Below are 16,882 nucleotides of genomic sequence, written 5' to 3'. Positions count from 1 at the left end.
GGTATCACCACACGTTGCTCCTCAAAGCGTGTTATCAGTGTCTTATTATCAGTGGAGAAATAGATAATACACTAAATTAATTTTATTTTAGTTTCCAAAAAAACATTAAATATTAAACCTTTAAATATTAAAAAACTGAGAATAATGTTTCGTTACAGAAATGACATCTCATAAATGTATTTAGTTTAGTTAGAAACTTTAAATTTAAGAGCCCAAGCTTTCAATTAACCAAGATTTACTCAAAACTCTGAGCCTCTTTCTCGTATTCCTTTGTGAATATTTACGTCACAAAACTTATTATGAAATGAGTGTCACAAAACTGATTTGACAAATGGATGAAGTATATTTAAGATAAATTTATAAAGAGTTTATGTATGTTTTGGAAATTACTGGACATTATTTGTAACTAAATGTCCGACAAAAAAAAAATTATCACCTAACAACAAATACTTAAATATCAAAAGTGAATGCAAGCCGAATAAAAATTAAATTGTGTGTAGCGTGCTATAGGAACGTCGAGACCCTCATTTAACTGCTGTGGATAAAATGATATGAAGGATATTTTACTCTACTGTTATGGATCGAGTCGCATAGGACAAAAAGGACGTAACAAAATATTAAGGTGTTTGTGAAATAAAGTTCAAAATAGCAAAAGCTAATAAAACACAAACTAAAACAAATAAAAATCCATATTTGGCATCACACTTACTCAGTTATATTTTGTAAATGGATTGAATTTGTATAAGAATAATTCAAAGGTCACGAAAGATGAGTTCAAAAGAAGTTACTAAGGAATTATCCTATTAAGGAACAAATAAAGTGAGGTCCCATTAACGGTTCAGTAGATTATGTAAAAGAATATGATAGGTATATTATAATAGCCAGAAGAAATGACAAAAACTATGTTTTGGAGTTAAACTATTTTCTTTGCAACATATACACATTCATAACCTGGTTGAACATTATTTAAAAACTGAGTTTATATCTTAAAAGGCCCCGTTTTAAATTGTATTTATAACTCGTTGAGAGTAGTTTAATCCCTGACATAGAAGAATAAAAATGTAATAGTAAATAAAGCGATGGGTGCTGGCACTAATACGGATTTGGAAATACTTAGCATATAGGCGCTCTGATTCCTAGACTATATTGAGCGACGGCGCGTGCCAGCAGTTGGACTATTATTAAACTCAAACATCGACACGTACCATCTCATTTATTTACAAGCTCTATAAATAACTATGTACATATTTTACATAAGTCGAGTGTTACGTCACGTGAGGAGCTTCATCATCATCATCATGATCAGGGAGCAAAGTGTCCGCGCCACCGCCGGGACGAGGCTGCTGTCTCTGATACAGCCGGCCCCACTCACACGAGCGACGGCCTGGTCACGCTGCATCCATTCCAACTCACCGACTGAAGCAGAAAGAACATCAACCGTCATCATAAAACAAACAGCTCCTCTAAAATATTTGATTTTTTAAGCAGCTTTAAAAAGACACCGTAGCCTTTGTTTTATGTTCGCTCGCTACTACACAGTATGACCCAGATTATTCATTGACATTCCTATCAAGCTTTCAAATGTACGATTCGAGAATATATGAAAATTGTGGGATCATAGCAACAACATATTTTTGGCAAATTATCCGTACCTTCAAAAATTTTCATTTTTTTTTCTCAAACACGTGCCAGATTAGACGGAGATGAAAAAGTAAATATTTTACTGTGAAAACATTGTACTGTGGTATATTTAATTCGCTTTAGTGAGCCAAATAACAAAACAGAAAAAATCTATTGAACAAATACCAACAGATCTATGTATAATTTGTTATTTTCGTCGATTTTTAAACTTTCAAAGATACGTTCGAGATCGTATCTTATGATCACTAGAGCCTCCTCATAACGCTTGCTATAAAAACTCTTCGTCGAGCTATTAAGCATTTGAAATACCTATATTGTTATTTACTAAAGCCTATATTCTATATTGTAAGGTTTAAATATTCCTAGCATCAGTTTGAATTCATTTTAACTTTCCAAAAATAATAATGTCAAAGATAAAAAGAAAATTTTGTTTGTTATTGAACAAACAAAATATTCTCTTTATCTTTGTCACTATTGAATAAAAGCACAAAAGAAACTACCAAATAGCTAGGCAATATTAATAAAATCTTGAAAATGATATATAACTTGGGTCAATCTGTCATTGTATTTCTTACTAGGGTGCCTCACCATCAGGTTCTAACCCTTGGTCGTGTTTCAATCTCAGCTGCGTCACAGCCCCCGCATCTCCAACTCCGCACCAGTACCGCCCGGCATCGGGTCCCGTCACCCGCGCCAGAGTCAGTCGGGACACCACCCGCCCGGACCAGCGCTCCGAGTCCAGGGAGATACCTCCGCGTGGACTCTGAACAAAAAGAAAACAAAAGCCGTTATGACTATGGAAATATAATTTAGCAACTTAAAAGGATGTTTGGACGATTACTTTAATTACATTATCAAAAATGGGAGCTAAGAGAATGTTACTTGCGGGTATAATATATACTTACTTGCGGGTCGATCGTTTCCCCCTCGTGTTTCCAGGTGATCCTCAGTGGTGGCAGGGCTGCCAGCACCTCGTCGTGCAGCAAGGAGCCTGCCGCAGGTTCATAGCGTGCCTCACACGTCAGTCGAGCTCCACGACCCTCCCCCTCCCCGACCACCCACACCACATCACCGGCATCAGTGTTCAGGGTTCGCACCACCACCGACGGTAGAGATGTTTCTATGACATCATTTCATATTCTTTTGTTCACTGTTATGTGAAAAGGGATAGTTTCCGAGAACTTAGCGCCGATCTCACTTGATAGTAGTATTGATAGTTATATAGTAGCATTAGTATAATATTTATTATATATATAAAATAATTTTGTTTTAAATTATTTACTACAAGAATTTCCTAACACTTTTATTGTATTATTATATACAAAAAATTTCAACGTTTGTTTTGTAAAATAAATTTCTTAAATCCTTCCACTCTATTTATAAGTAGCAGAACAACTATTATTTTAACTAACCTACAACTGTCAGGTTGAAGAACAGACTCAACTTCGGTTCTGTGTTAATCTGACACTCGTATCTGCCCGAGTCACTGACTCGAAGCCTTTCAATCTTCAAGGTGTGGACGCTTCCCACAGTGTCCCAGGAGTCATCTCGTGACGTCAGGATGCCTCCTCTGTAGAGAGACAGATCTCCGGATGGGTCGTCGACATCTTCAAATTCACTGTTATAAGGAGCCTCCGAACAGGAGACTCGCGAGTCGGCCGTGAACACCGCTCCAGCGTGAGTCAATATTTGAAGGTCACTCGAACGCACCCAAGACACCTGATGACAAGCTCAATCTTACTGTTGCGATAATATGAACTTTTTATATACATATCTCCTAGTGGTCGTCACATTTTGAGTTATGTAAATTGAAAGAATTAACAGATTTTATACAAATCTTAAAAATCATGGTCTGTTTTCTGATTCAGTTCCGTTTTTTAAATGATTTATCTTTGTTATCTAAAATAAAAGTAGCCCCAACGGACCGTAAGTTTGTCAGGAGCTCCGTAAATGAGATAAAAATCTAATTCACTTCCGTCATGAAACACGTTGATGCGGTCGAAATAAGTAGAAGCAGTTATAAGAATTGAAGAAAAACTTGTAAAAATAATAATAATTTATATAATAATATTATTGTTATTATTAATGATTGATTCCTACGACCGAGCATGTGATTACCGTGTGAGTAGTAGTGACACTACGTTCTCGAATGTTGGCAGCGCGCGCTTCCGGGAAGCACGCGTGCCGCTATATCTGGACGTAGCGAGTCGTTGACCGGCTTTATCAAATCGTTCCAACGACATCAGTTTCAGTAGTGAGTGACGTCACTTGGAGGATTCGCAAATATTTCCGTCGAGCGCGTCCTCGTCACCTCACATATGACACTCACATCAGAACGCGACGCTGATGTGTCGATATAATGTATTTTTGGACGATAGTTTGTTCCACGCGCGGTTAACTGGCGCTTCACGCCACTCTGCCATCAGTTCTAATGGATACTCATAAGACAACTTTAATTACTGTACAAATTGAATACTATTAAAATGTTTTATATTATAACTTTAATGTTAGAAGTTTCTAATTACAACAAAGATATACTAATTACTACAACACCTTCCTGATGGAGGATTGCATTGTACTCACGCTGTACTCGGACATCCGACTCGAATGTCTGACACTATGTGGACTAGTGCCATTGACATTCATTTATTATTTTTAGTGTTCCGGACACCGAGCTCGCTCTTATTTCCCTGAACACATGCCTCACATTACATACATACTTTTCACTATTTATTAGAATTTAAATATTTTCCTACATATTTACATATGAAACACATTTGTGTGAGTGCCAACATTTACTGTCCCTTCGCTACTGCTCGTGCTGGTGGCACAATTTGAATAACACACTTACGGAACTATCGAGTTAATTAACTACGTTACAAACCCATTATGAATTATTTGATGGATGTTTACTGAAAGAGTGGCATCTATTATAGTTGTAAAAAAGAAGTTCGATAAATTTAGCTAATTATCATTATCATTTTTACTTGATATCCAGTCTTTGCTTCATGTTAAAGATTTAAAAAAGAATGAGCACGGAACAAAATCTTCTGAAAAAATACAAATTGATACATCACTGGTGATGACAACCACATATGAGACAAAAAGATAATTCTGAAGGAGGACGCATCAGCACTTACAAGAGTTAAAGTAACTTGTGTGACATACTTTAATAACATATGTATCGTCTGAATATTATATGTTTCAGTATCTACTGCATTTATTACCACTCTGTCCGCCAGCCTGTTGACGCGACACTTGAGCTCGGCGACGTCTCCAACGCGACCCACCACCGACCGCTGTTGACGATGCGAGAACGACGGACCCACGGGACCTTCACACAAACAATAATATATATTAATAACAATTACATATGTTTATTCAACATTTGTTTTCATTACAAAAATAGTCCCATCAAGATAGATGTAGTAGGAAAATATACATGTACATGGTAGGATATTACAACCGGAACCGAGCTGAACAAAGTTAGTGAAACGGGAGTTTGAAAACGTAAAGTTTTACTAATTTTTTTGCGTAAAAATTTTGTTTGACATTCACTATATTATTAAAAAAACATCCGAACATACGATAAACCTTATTTTACTCTTTTAACAAGCTAATGAATATTTCTCATTTGTATAGTTCATATACATAGAGTAATTTATCACACGTTTCGAGTATGATATATATAAATTCATATATGTTATGTTTGTGATCAAACTACAATTTATATTTATTATGTTTAATGATCAGTCATTCTCAATGAAAAAAGTTTTTAAATCGTTGAGTAGATGCATCAGCTCCAAGCATTCATTACTCCGCCGCTCGGCCGCCTGCTCTGTATCCTGGAGACTTTCTGGCATGACACAGGACACTATGGCAATCTTATGATTTCAGAAATATGTGGATTGGTCATAATCAGTGTCGGGGTCGTGATCATACTCCAAACAAACGCTGGACTGAAACTCACAAGGATGCAGCAGATCACGCCGTCCGAAACAGATCCAAAAGTATGTATGTATGTAAGACATGTTCGAAACTATATAGGACTAGATGTTGCTCGCGGTCTTGTCCACATAATAAGCCCTTTTAGAGAAATCCGCTACCATCCTTAGGAGATTTCATTTGGATTTTCGAAGAACCTTTCGAAAGTTAGTAAATTTGTGACAATAAGACTACATGAGGGTAACGCTCTTTCGACAAAAAAATAGCCTATAATTAATAGAAGATGTGTAATCTTAGCTTTCTCCTGTTTGAAGTCAATTAAAAAGTAGTTTATGTTACTATGCCATTACCTATCCTGAAGTAAGTGGGGTTAAACACGCTCCAATTATTGAAGAGACAAGCCGGAACAATTAGGCAGACTGACAAAAAATTTCAAAATTGGGTTTTTTCTTGAAGGTGTCGTATATAGTTTTACGTGCGTTTAGTGACAAACTGATAATTTAGAATTTAGTCGAAGTTTGGAATGTTAAAAATATTAAAATCATTCTTAATAACAAAAATGATACATAAATCATTATTGTTCATTAAATAGAGTAAAGTTGTCACCAGCTTCCAGTAAATTCACATGAAATAATGCGACAGATGTAAATTAATGGCGAAGGCTACGACTGATTTTGAGAAAATCCCAATTTTAATTGGCAACGTTATGTATTGATTTTAATAAGTATTCAAAATTTTATGAAAATATAAAGAAGATATTTTTCATATCGAACAGTTAAAGAAAATACAATAAAATTTTACCGAATGTTGAATGCTTAAGGACGGAACAAAAGTTTAACGAACTCGTTTTCAAATCAGGAACAAACAGTTTAAAATGCTAACGTACCTACACGTGTACCCTGTATAGTGTATACGAGTAAATGCCTTTATAGTCTAAAGGTATGTACTTAATAAAAAACGTCCTTTGTTCTTTTTACATGTCGCCATGTCGTACACGTAAATAAGAAATATATATATGCATATATATGTATATTGTTAAACATCTATCTATTGCATTTCGAACTAAACATTCATTTAAAAATAAAACATGTCAAAACAATTAAAACTCTTTTTGGGGGTGGTGAAAACGGTGTCCTATGAGCGGTAAGGTCACCCCTCAAGGCAACAAATAATCTAATTAGGAAACATCTGCGTTCACGCATCTCATTGACGCCATATATCTTCGGCGTATCGGAGGAGGAGGAGGAATGCGGTGAGTAAAGGAGGGCGAGCTCTCAGAGAGATGGATGGAGCATGACTGGTGATAGGGGACACTGGCGGGACACTGGCGGGTGACTGGCGGGTGACCGACGGAGCGATACTCTTTGATGAGAGTCTATTATTATGAATACCTAATGAAAGATAATGAACAGAAATATTATCTATGTAATATGTTAAGATACGATCAGGCGTAAGGAAATATCTGCCGGAGCGATACTCTTTGATGAGAGTCTATTATTATGAATACCTAATGAAAGATAATGAACAGAAATATTATCTATGTAATATGTTAAGATACGATCAGGCGTAAGGAAATATCTGCTTTTATCGAACCAAGTCTAGACAAAGACTTTTGTAAGTGATAAATAGAAAGTTTTATTTTTGCAAAGTATTAACAATAGGTTATCTATTTACTTTGCCCCTTGGTCTGTTTTATTACTATACTAGCCCGAATATATTTATTAAACCAAATGAAGCCTGCAGTAATATAACCATTCAAAATATTGCTATCAAGGAGACAATGACTTAATTTATACTTAACAAGACGTTTCAGCTGTTTAAGAGGGAAGTAAAGCCACAATGAATTCGATTGTGTAAATACGTTTTGACATTTCATCAATTTCTATATCAATACTTAAATAAAACAAATAACAACTTACTTGCGTATAGTAAGAATTACTATAATTTATAAAAAAATTAATAAAAAGCCATCTTCACAAGACACATCAATTGTCATTAACGATTATAAAATTCTGCTGGCACGCGTGAGGCAATAATTTGAATAATTAATCATACGCCAGTAAGTCTTACAACTTTATGGATAAAGCCTCTACCCTTACACCGCTACACCGACAGTAACCAAACGTAGCCAACAACCACTGCAACAAAACTGGCTTTCTAACAACGGAACTACAACATAACAACAGGACAACGGAACTACAACATAATAACGGCAGTCCTAATAAAATATCGTTTTCAAATTTACCTTCAATTGGCAAATAAAAAGAATTAATAGCGCAACAAATATTTTGTTGAATTGTGAAGTTCCTCCTTTTTGTAGTCGATTATAAAGAAGCCTTACTTACTCATTATGACGTACAAGCAGATAAAAATCCCATCAAAATCGGTTTAGTTCTTTATTAATATTTTTTAAATCAAGCACTTCTTTCAAAACTTTTGCATGATATTTTATTCTTAGTTAATTATGTTCTTTATTAACATTATCGTGTTTTCCTTTTTTCTTTGTTCTTGTATGTATTTTTTTATATTAACTCGTTTCTGTCTATCTTATATATTCGGAAAAGGTAACCTACTAATACTGTATTAGACGAGAAAAACGAGGGTCATTTCTATAAACACTTCAAATATAACATACCGGAGCATGTTTTTCATTGTGAACATAAACATATCAGAAGCAAGATCTCTTATCTGGAGGGATTATTAAGCGACACACAAAGAATATAATCTAGCGAGATACTATTCAACCGCAATGATATCAGGCATGTAATGTTATTGATAAGGACTGTTGGAGGTGAGAGCCAGGTGCAGCAAGCTAGAGTTACAGATATTTTTTTAAATAAAATAATATTAAGAGTTCGCGTTGTAAACAATAATTATAAATAATTTTAAACAAACCAAATACAGAACAGACTAGTCCGTAGGAATAGCTCAAAGAGTAATATATAAAGCGTGTTAAAACAATCGAAGCGCTAACCAACTTACATCGACATCTACAACCTGAGCCACTTTTAACATACTGTATAATAAAACTGTTATGTTTAAAATCCGTGAAGTAGTTTTGGAGTAACAAACTGCATCCATATATTCCTCCTTCCTCACAAACTTTCGCATTTTGAATATTAGTAGTATACGTAATCATTTGAAAAGGAATAAAACACACAATCAAACGAGATGTCAAATGAAGGTCTGACGTTGATAAACGTAATAATAATAAGTTTAAAAGTAATCATTTTATTAAGTCTGTAAACTTTTCGCTTTATAGCAAATAATAAATTGCATTATCAGACATCAAAAATTTAACGTCAGTGAAAAAAAAAGGTAATACTCTCATAGAACTATGAAGCTAGCATTATATGTTTATGAATGTGATTGTGTGTGATCGCCCGACCTCACAATATTAACATTTCAACACTTGATCGTGGTTTGTCTATATTTATACACTGGCATACAAACACAACCGTCTTCCCACACACGTGTTTCATTTACTTTTTCATGTACGAGTATATCTAATCTGATCTAATTAAAAACTTAATACTCAATATCTGTTGAAGACACCAATTTGAATCCAAGAAACAAAAAATTAAAAGCAACCTTTACCGACATTAAACAATATTCCAGCTGCATGCTGTAGTATGTCTTACTTTTAGAGGTCGTCTTCTTTCCCGCAGGAGTTGGGCTTAATAGTTAATTAACGATATTTAGTTATCTTTATATCAAAAAGAGAATTTATCGAACTTTATAATATGTAATAGTATTTCGTTCTGATATTAGATTACGGTGTATTTTATGAATACTTGACACGCCATTGAATGCACACGTGCGAACCATAACAATAAGGGACCACCGGCGCGGAGAGGGGTTGGACCCACTCGCAGCGCGCTGTTATCTTTGTTTTAAGTATATTTTTATAAAAATGTTACTAAAACTGCTTATAAAAGCTGTATCTCAAATTAAAAATATTATATTACAAAACGTATTCATATATCGACAATGGCTCCTTTCCTCTCTATTCACGAACTTAATTCACCCCTTCTGCAGTTTCTCCCCTCCTTTGTCATGTTAATGGGATAGCTTCCCGCTTATTTGCTTTCCTAATTACATCAGCGGCCGCTGACGTTCTCATACGTATGGTACGTTGTAATAAATTAGCTTTAATACTTATTTTTATAATAACAATTTAACAAAGGTAGGTCCCAAACGTATTTTAGTATTAAATTTGTTATCAACAATACTAACGTTTGTGACGGAGGATCTTTTTGGCTCTTGCAATTTTATCAATTTGAAAAGCCAAACAAGTTTAAAAATCTATAGTAATTCCTATTACTTAGTAGATTTACTTATTAACACTAGTTTATTTGTACAAAGAAAAATACTGTATCGATTTAAAAGAGATGTCATTCCACAATAAATAAATAAATATAGAATACTCAATACATTATAAGACCTACGACGAAAATAACTGTATTGTTCTTATCATAAACACCACAGAAATCAATTCCTTTGGCTTAATAAATGCTATCATCAGTCATTATGTAGGTAGCGCAATTTTTACTTTAGTAATCTATCTGAATGCGTTGTTTTCGTTTTGTTTAAAACTGTAGACAATCCTTTGATCTAAAATTCACATAGAAGAGGTGAATGAAAACCAAGCAACGAGTATTACAAAAAAATCTTCAAAGGGACTCTCGAGGCCATGGAAAACTGACCTAAAATATTTAAATATACTGTGATCGAAGGAAAATATTGATATTTTATATGAGGAGACAGTGAGGAGCGGCGATACAGAACAGATGAAGGAACTCAATTAAATCTGTTTATAATGTGGCAGCGCCGGAGTCGGTTTGACTTTTCTCATGACGTATGTACATAGGAACGAAGAGTTTCTTCACAATGTGATAAAACATGTGTAGTATTTTGGAGAAGTGTTTTAAATATGCAACGCATTAAATGGAGTCTTTGTATTTTCTGTTCAATGCTTCATGATGAGAAATGGGAATTAGTAAATTACAAATATCAAAGCTATATCCAAAAACGTTGACAGATATTTCTTTGATCTCGCTTTAAGACAACACGCCATCAACTCTGTTTTGCTTTAGTGTGCGATGTATACACTTGTTTATTGCGCGTACTAATAGTGTGTTATTGAGTAAAAGCCAATCGCAGCATCAATTACAACGGAAACTATTCTGTGATTTGTTTGTTTTCGTGCGTCGCGCACACTAGACCGGTTCATACATTGCCGAGGAAAGACTTCCAATTCCTAACGAGCAAACTCGCCTTTTAATTATTCAATGTTTACATAAAATATTTGTTTTAGTTTAATCTTTAAAGAGCAACCGTTTAATCTAAAGATGTCCATTTCCCTTCGATGAAGTCATCTCGCATCTGGAACGCCGACGGATCTGACTCATCGGATTGGAAGGAAGTTAAGTCATTCCACCTACTCCCAAATAAAAATAAATGTCTTTCCTCTATTTTGAATAGCTGCTTTCAGCTTGAGTGCCAAATCATCACGGCCAGTTCATATTTATGATATTTTGTCGGAAGTCCGCGCTCTGGGAGCCACATGCCGAGTGCCGCGTCCCCAGTGCTGTTTGCTACTCGCATTCTACTCGTATGTATGACACGCCTTGTAACAAATCAATATCAATATAATTTGAGAGAAACAAACCTTCAGATACTGAATGTGGATTCGAGGTCGTTCATAGAAAATTGACATTACATTTCAAACAACTCGTCGTGTTGTGACCCTGATTAATTAACGTGTGATATTCAAATCTATGTTTTAATGAACAGTAGCAAAAAAAATTGCTAGTGATCACTTCGATGGAATAAAAGTCTTTGTCAAACAGTTATTATTTGTTAGGAGGAGGAGGAGCCGGCCTCATTCAGTCGACGCCAAATATTAATAGAGACGTACGTGTAAGAGGTACGCGGAGATGTTGGCTGACCTGCTTCGACATCAATTAATCATGTTTACATATGGTCCTATAACATCTTCGAGGAATTAATAGTTTAAACAGCTTTCTGAAACCCGGCAGGCTTATTAACATCAAATAAATGATATCCGCTTTCTCTCTCTCTGTTATTTGAAGAGATTCCATCAAGATAATTACAATATACTTAGAACATTCAGGGGAATTGAAGGCTGAACCTTCAAACATTACAAACATTTAAAAAGTAACAGTGGCTCATAAATTTGGATTGTACTTTAATTAAAAATAATTGGGATCCGATTAGTTTACTGAGAGTTTGCCAACTTTCTGTCGTCACGCCTCTAGACTACTACAATAAATAAATTATCAGTGAATTGAGAAATTTAGGAACTGTGAATCTTGAGATCCAAAACTGATCCTGATTATTATTTATAAAGAATTTTTTGGCAATTACTTAATTAACATTCTAGTAACTAGTAGCACACACTGTTCAAATTATGTATATACGTATAGTGATCGCAATAACTGTTTAGAATAGTCAAACTGTTATTATTTTCGTATAATATTTCAATTATCTATGACTAAGAACTTAGATGCCTGCTTATAGTAGATTTACACTCGCGTACTATTTCGCGAGACGAGGCACGAGCCGAAGCAGTAGGTGAGAGTGTAAATAGTCGCTCGCCTCGCGTCTTGTCTCGCGTCTCGCAGTGCTCGAATCCGGAGGCGCGGGCACTCTAGGTGCGAGCTGTGATATGATACGAAGCACAAAAAGAGGTACGAGGTGAGAGTGTAAATGTTGTATCATATTTATCTGTGTAATATAAATTATAATTAGTAACGCATCTTACAAACCTGCGAGTGACGGTAACACCGCTAACAACAGCAGTAGCGCACACACGCACATGACGCACTACACACATGCACAACAGACACAGACACACACAAGCGCCGGTCTTCTACACTCCTTCCCACTCTCTCCAACTCTCTCTAGAGTCCTACTATTTTCGCACTCATATTGTATCACATCAAGTTTCTCGAGTCTCCGTAAACAGTTACCTGCAACAATATTACATTTTAAGTACATTTATTTATTTAATAATAGATTTTTTCTGTAATTCCTACTTTTCTTCGTAAAGAAATAATTTGAAATAACAATAAGAGTTACTTATTAAAACATGTCCAGAGATATGAGACACAGTGATCAGTTTTGATGAATGTTAAAGGTCGACAAACAAAAAGAGACGTCGCCTATGGACATCTGCAACATAGATTTGCGGATGTGTTGCCACCCTCGATTAGGGAAGAGGGGGATGAAAAGTGGGAAAGGGAGGGAAAAAGGAAGGGTTAGGAAAGGTTGGTAAAATGGAAATTGTAACCGGCTCTCTCACTAATCGAACGAAACGCAGCCATTACAGACTACTTCACGCCGATCTTCTGTGAGAGGGTGGTACTTCCCCGGTCGAGCCAGCCCTTGTTCGAGCTGCAGTGACTTAGCCAGAGCTAGGCTCTACCACCTACTAAAATGAGATTAGACTGAGAAGGACAGGAGATTAACTTCTTTCAGGACGAATGAAAATCAAAACATCGCTTCATAAACCCCATAAACATTATAATTTTCAATGTAAATATATAGACTTACAATAATAAAGATACTGACTAGCACTTACTCAAGTGTCCTTCAAACAATTGATGTCTCACACATTACTCACTCCACATATGGAATGCATTTACGTTAATTTTATAGTCAATTAAATCGAAACTAGGACCAACTTATCATAATGCTTTCAAATTAATTTTTTACGATGCTCATAAAATCAACGCCAGAGTCGGAACTGAGCACATTTCTATAGAACCTAATATAGACTTCGTGACATGTACGAGTAGATACTCTTAACAGTTGGAATGTGAAATAATCGATAATAAATCGAAAAATACGTTAACAATTATTTTAAGTAACGTGGGCTGGCAACACGAGGAGAGCGGACGAGCGACGAATAGTTTGTAGTTTGGAATGCAAAAAATATGAGATAAATAATTAATTACTAAGTTTGTTTGTGTCTGAGTATAGAGCTGAAACAAGTCGGGATAGTGGACACCGTCTTGGAGCTGGGGAATGTTTGACACGAGAGACTTGGCTGTTGGCTTCTTATATACGAAAAGAAAAGGACAACACTTACTTGAAGTTTCGTAATAATTAATTCTCTTTCCCTAAAAATATATTTTTAATTAACTCAATTGCAATATTAAAGTTGTGCCCGATGTTTTCATATAATATAGATAGTTTCACATCGTCATGTAACACACTGAGTACAGTTTTCTTGCATCATCACCGCGTGAACTAAGATGTTTGCATGGAAAGTCGAGCTTCCGAGTTTTTTTATCGACAGAACAAACTATAATACATTCCATACAAGAGCTGGTGCCGACAATACGCCTCGCACGAACCGCGAACCAATTAAACCCGCTCTTAGGAACAAAGTGAGCACAAAATAAGACGCTTTAATAGTCCCGGGAACTTTGATCTTTCCGAGGGCTGACCATGATTTACAACATTCGGACGCCGGCTGCTCGAACTGAGATTAAAATTTAATTTTCTTTAAGAAAACTTAATTACTGTCCGCGACGGAGAATCTTGCTATAGAGTTGTATACATATAGATTATAAAGTGGACTATGATTCTAAGAAGACGACTTGGTATACATAAAGTTTCAATTATTAAAAAGTATTTGTCGAACATGTATAAAAAAGATAAATTAGTAACAAAACCACTCTATTTATGGAGAAACTGGTAAAAACATGTTTAAAAATTACAAACATCACGTCTAAAGCTGGTTCGAAGGATGTTACGAATTTATATTATATAATTTTTTTAATTATATATTTTTTTCCTAATCGGAAAAACATTTCCTATCTTTATGAACATATATTTCTATAATAATTATCCCTAACGAAAGAAGAAAGAGAGAGAGTGTGTCCTAAGCTCTACGTGACTACTTTGAGGGCTGAGCGATGTTCGTTCCGAGCGTTCTATTTCCGGACGTGCGCAAATAGCACGCGCCCGGAATAACGCGCAAAGGTCGCAGGACCACTAGCCGTACCAGCTGCTGTGAACGACGAGTATCGCTGAGGAAGGGTGACCGAAGACGGAGTGCCAGGGACGGAAGACGGAGGATGGAGGTCAGAGGACGGAGGCGGAGGACCCACAGATGACCAAAGATGGGAGATGGGCCACACGTACCTATGGACTGATGACACGCCGGCAACACGATCGTTAAAGACCCGTGATATGGTTACTCTGCTGACTTTCAACTGTAGATTTATATGTATCATTTTTATACTTTGGAAATTATATTATTTTATAAAATCTCCTACAGGATATCTCCTCGCATTGAAGAACTCGAATATTGAAGAAAAAACTCTTGCAATAACAATAGATTTCTCTTTTCAATCACCTACAGTTAATGCTAGAAATGTCCTGAATGTAACAAGTCGAATCTGTCCAGACATGTGGCTATTCTAGAATGTTTATGCCTCTGCTCGTGTCTCTATACGCGTTGTATTCCTTATTAAGTAGTAATATATTTATGATAAAGATGGTTTTTTAATTACTATCAAGAAAAAATAGTAAAAATTGTACCAAAATCACTTTGAACCTTTTACTACGAAAACAGTTATATTTTTTTTAAGATTTCAAAGCTTTCACAGAATGTTTCTGTATATTAACCAGATACGTGTTTTTTTTATAGAATCCTTTAATTTACAAGTAATATTTGGATGTTACCCAGTAAGACCTCGGTATATATTTTTTTTATGGGGACTGCGGCTGCTGTCGGTTTTGAATATAATCACAACTAATAATTTGCATACTTCAAAACAATTAAAGTAAGTTATGAGAACAGTTCGCGGGGTAAAGGTTGTTTAAAAAGTTTTTGTGAATAACTTTGTAAGAGATGCTTCGTGCCAAAGAACTTTATAAAAAATCAGCATACTTACCACAAATTTGAATTGAAACACTAGGTATACATACAGCGTTTATAGTTTTACAAGTTTTTTGAATGGAATGAAAAGTTGGAAACGCTGCGTATGTAGTATGGTATTCAACTCCTAAATGTAACAAAATAAAATGTAATCATTTAAAAAATTAAATATAAGACACACGACCAACTATTTTTAATTAATCTGCCATAATTATTAACATACAAAACATAAAATCAATTTTTACCATATTTTTGATGGACGAGACTTCAAACTATATAGATAGGGGCAGGATCGGAGGAACAACACGAAACTCATTGATTTATCAGAACCGATTCCGTCGAGTTCTCCACGCGTCACAGACATGCGTCCGCGCGGCTTCACTCTAGAACACGCACTATGACCGATGACTCCGGCACAGAACGACGCGCGATGGGGAGGTGACGATGACTTACGACTGAGACGAGCCCACGGAGGGTGGTCCGCAACGAGAACCACACTAAACTGACAAGTGACTACCCTCGTGGTGTCGTATACACGTGTTTGCAAAACATGCGAAATGCCCGCGAAAGAGACCCTCTAACAAACTTACAATGTTATATACACTTAAGTTCTGAGAAAAATTACGGTAGCGACAACCGGAGAACTTAAAAAAACCAAATTTTTATCATAATATAGTTTTAATTAAAAGTCACAATCAAAACTTATTACAACATTCAATAATGATCCATGTTAGAAGAAATATGAAATGTATCTTAATGGCTAAAATCTGAATATGTATATTGTCTAGAGTGCTGATGTTAAGTATTCACTGGGGTTGCTCGGCCAGAGTCAGTGGTAGCCGAATAGTTTAACATTTAACAAAAATGTAAACGCAAATTCACAGTGTGTTGTCCGTTAATAAAGCTATAAGAGTTATTATAAGTGCGATTAAATAAACAAGTAATAAAAATATAATTAATAAAAAAAGGATTGCAGGAAGGAAAAAATACATAGGAAACGAAAAGCATTTTATATGTTATGATCATAAATAGACAAAGAATGTATTGTAATGGTTCTGTATTATTTCACTGTTATCTCAATGTCTTCGCTTATACAATCACCTTCTGTCCAGTAATTATTTCCACAGCTCCGTCGTCCGATCTCTTCCGGCGCCGAAGCAAGATCACGGAACTGTAAAATAAATCTTTAAAAAATATTTTTTTAAATAACTACTTTATTGAAGGTGAATCGATGCCCGTCTTTAACAAAACAAAAAACAGTTTTTCTAATTACAACAACAATAAATATTGAATAAAGTCAATAATTTTTAATGTAATGCTATAATTAAAATGTAGGAGGTAAAAATTAATTATATTTTAACTAACATTTTTTGTAGATTT

General features: G+C 35.3%; 1 protein-coding gene and 1 long non-coding RNA gene across 3 annotated transcripts; one reads left to right on the top strand and one right to left on the bottom strand.

The window, feature by feature from the left end:
• Positions 1-1,194: 1,194 nt before the first annotated feature.
• Positions 1,195-15,936, bottom strand: LOC116768015 (uncharacterized). Of its 2 annotated transcripts, XM_032658633.2 has the most exons (7): positions 15,748-15,936; positions 12,378-12,581; positions 4,869-4,975; positions 3,054-3,360; positions 2,547-2,761; positions 2,230-2,404; positions 1,195-1,416 (listed from the first exon to the last, which is right to left on the bottom strand). In XM_032658633.2, the coding sequence occupies exons 2-7, from the start codon at positions 12,427-12,429 to the stop codon at positions 1,271-1,273; spliced, it is 1,002 nt and encodes a 333-aa protein (XP_032514524.1). In that variant the 5' UTR covers positions 12,430-12,581; positions 15,748-15,936; the 3' UTR covers positions 1,195-1,270. The 2 variants fall into 2 exon arrangements, with proteins under 2 accessions (XP_032514524.1, XP_061379533.1); XM_061523549.1 differs by lacking the exons at positions 4,869-4,975; positions 12,378-12,581; positions 15,748-15,936 and adding an exon at positions 4,225-4,831.
• LOC133319385 (uncharacterized) lies at positions 12,576-15,119 on the top strand. The gene is made up of 2 exons (XR_009753015.1): positions 12,576-14,814; positions 14,900-15,119. It is a non-coding gene; the product is annotated as an uncharacterized LOC133319385 (long non-coding RNA).
• Positions 15,937-16,882: the final 946 nt, after the last annotated feature.

This window comes from Danaus plexippus, chromosome 19 (genome assembly GCF_018135715.1).
Source record: "Danaus plexippus chromosome 19, MEX_DaPlex, whole genome shotgun sequence".
In the NCBI taxonomy this organism is placed as follows: domain Eukaryota; kingdom Metazoa; phylum Arthropoda; class Insecta; order Lepidoptera; family Nymphalidae; genus Danaus; species Danaus plexippus.
The sequence above is the reverse complement of the archived record's forward strand: the minus strand, read 5'-3'. Positions and strand labels throughout refer to the sequence as shown.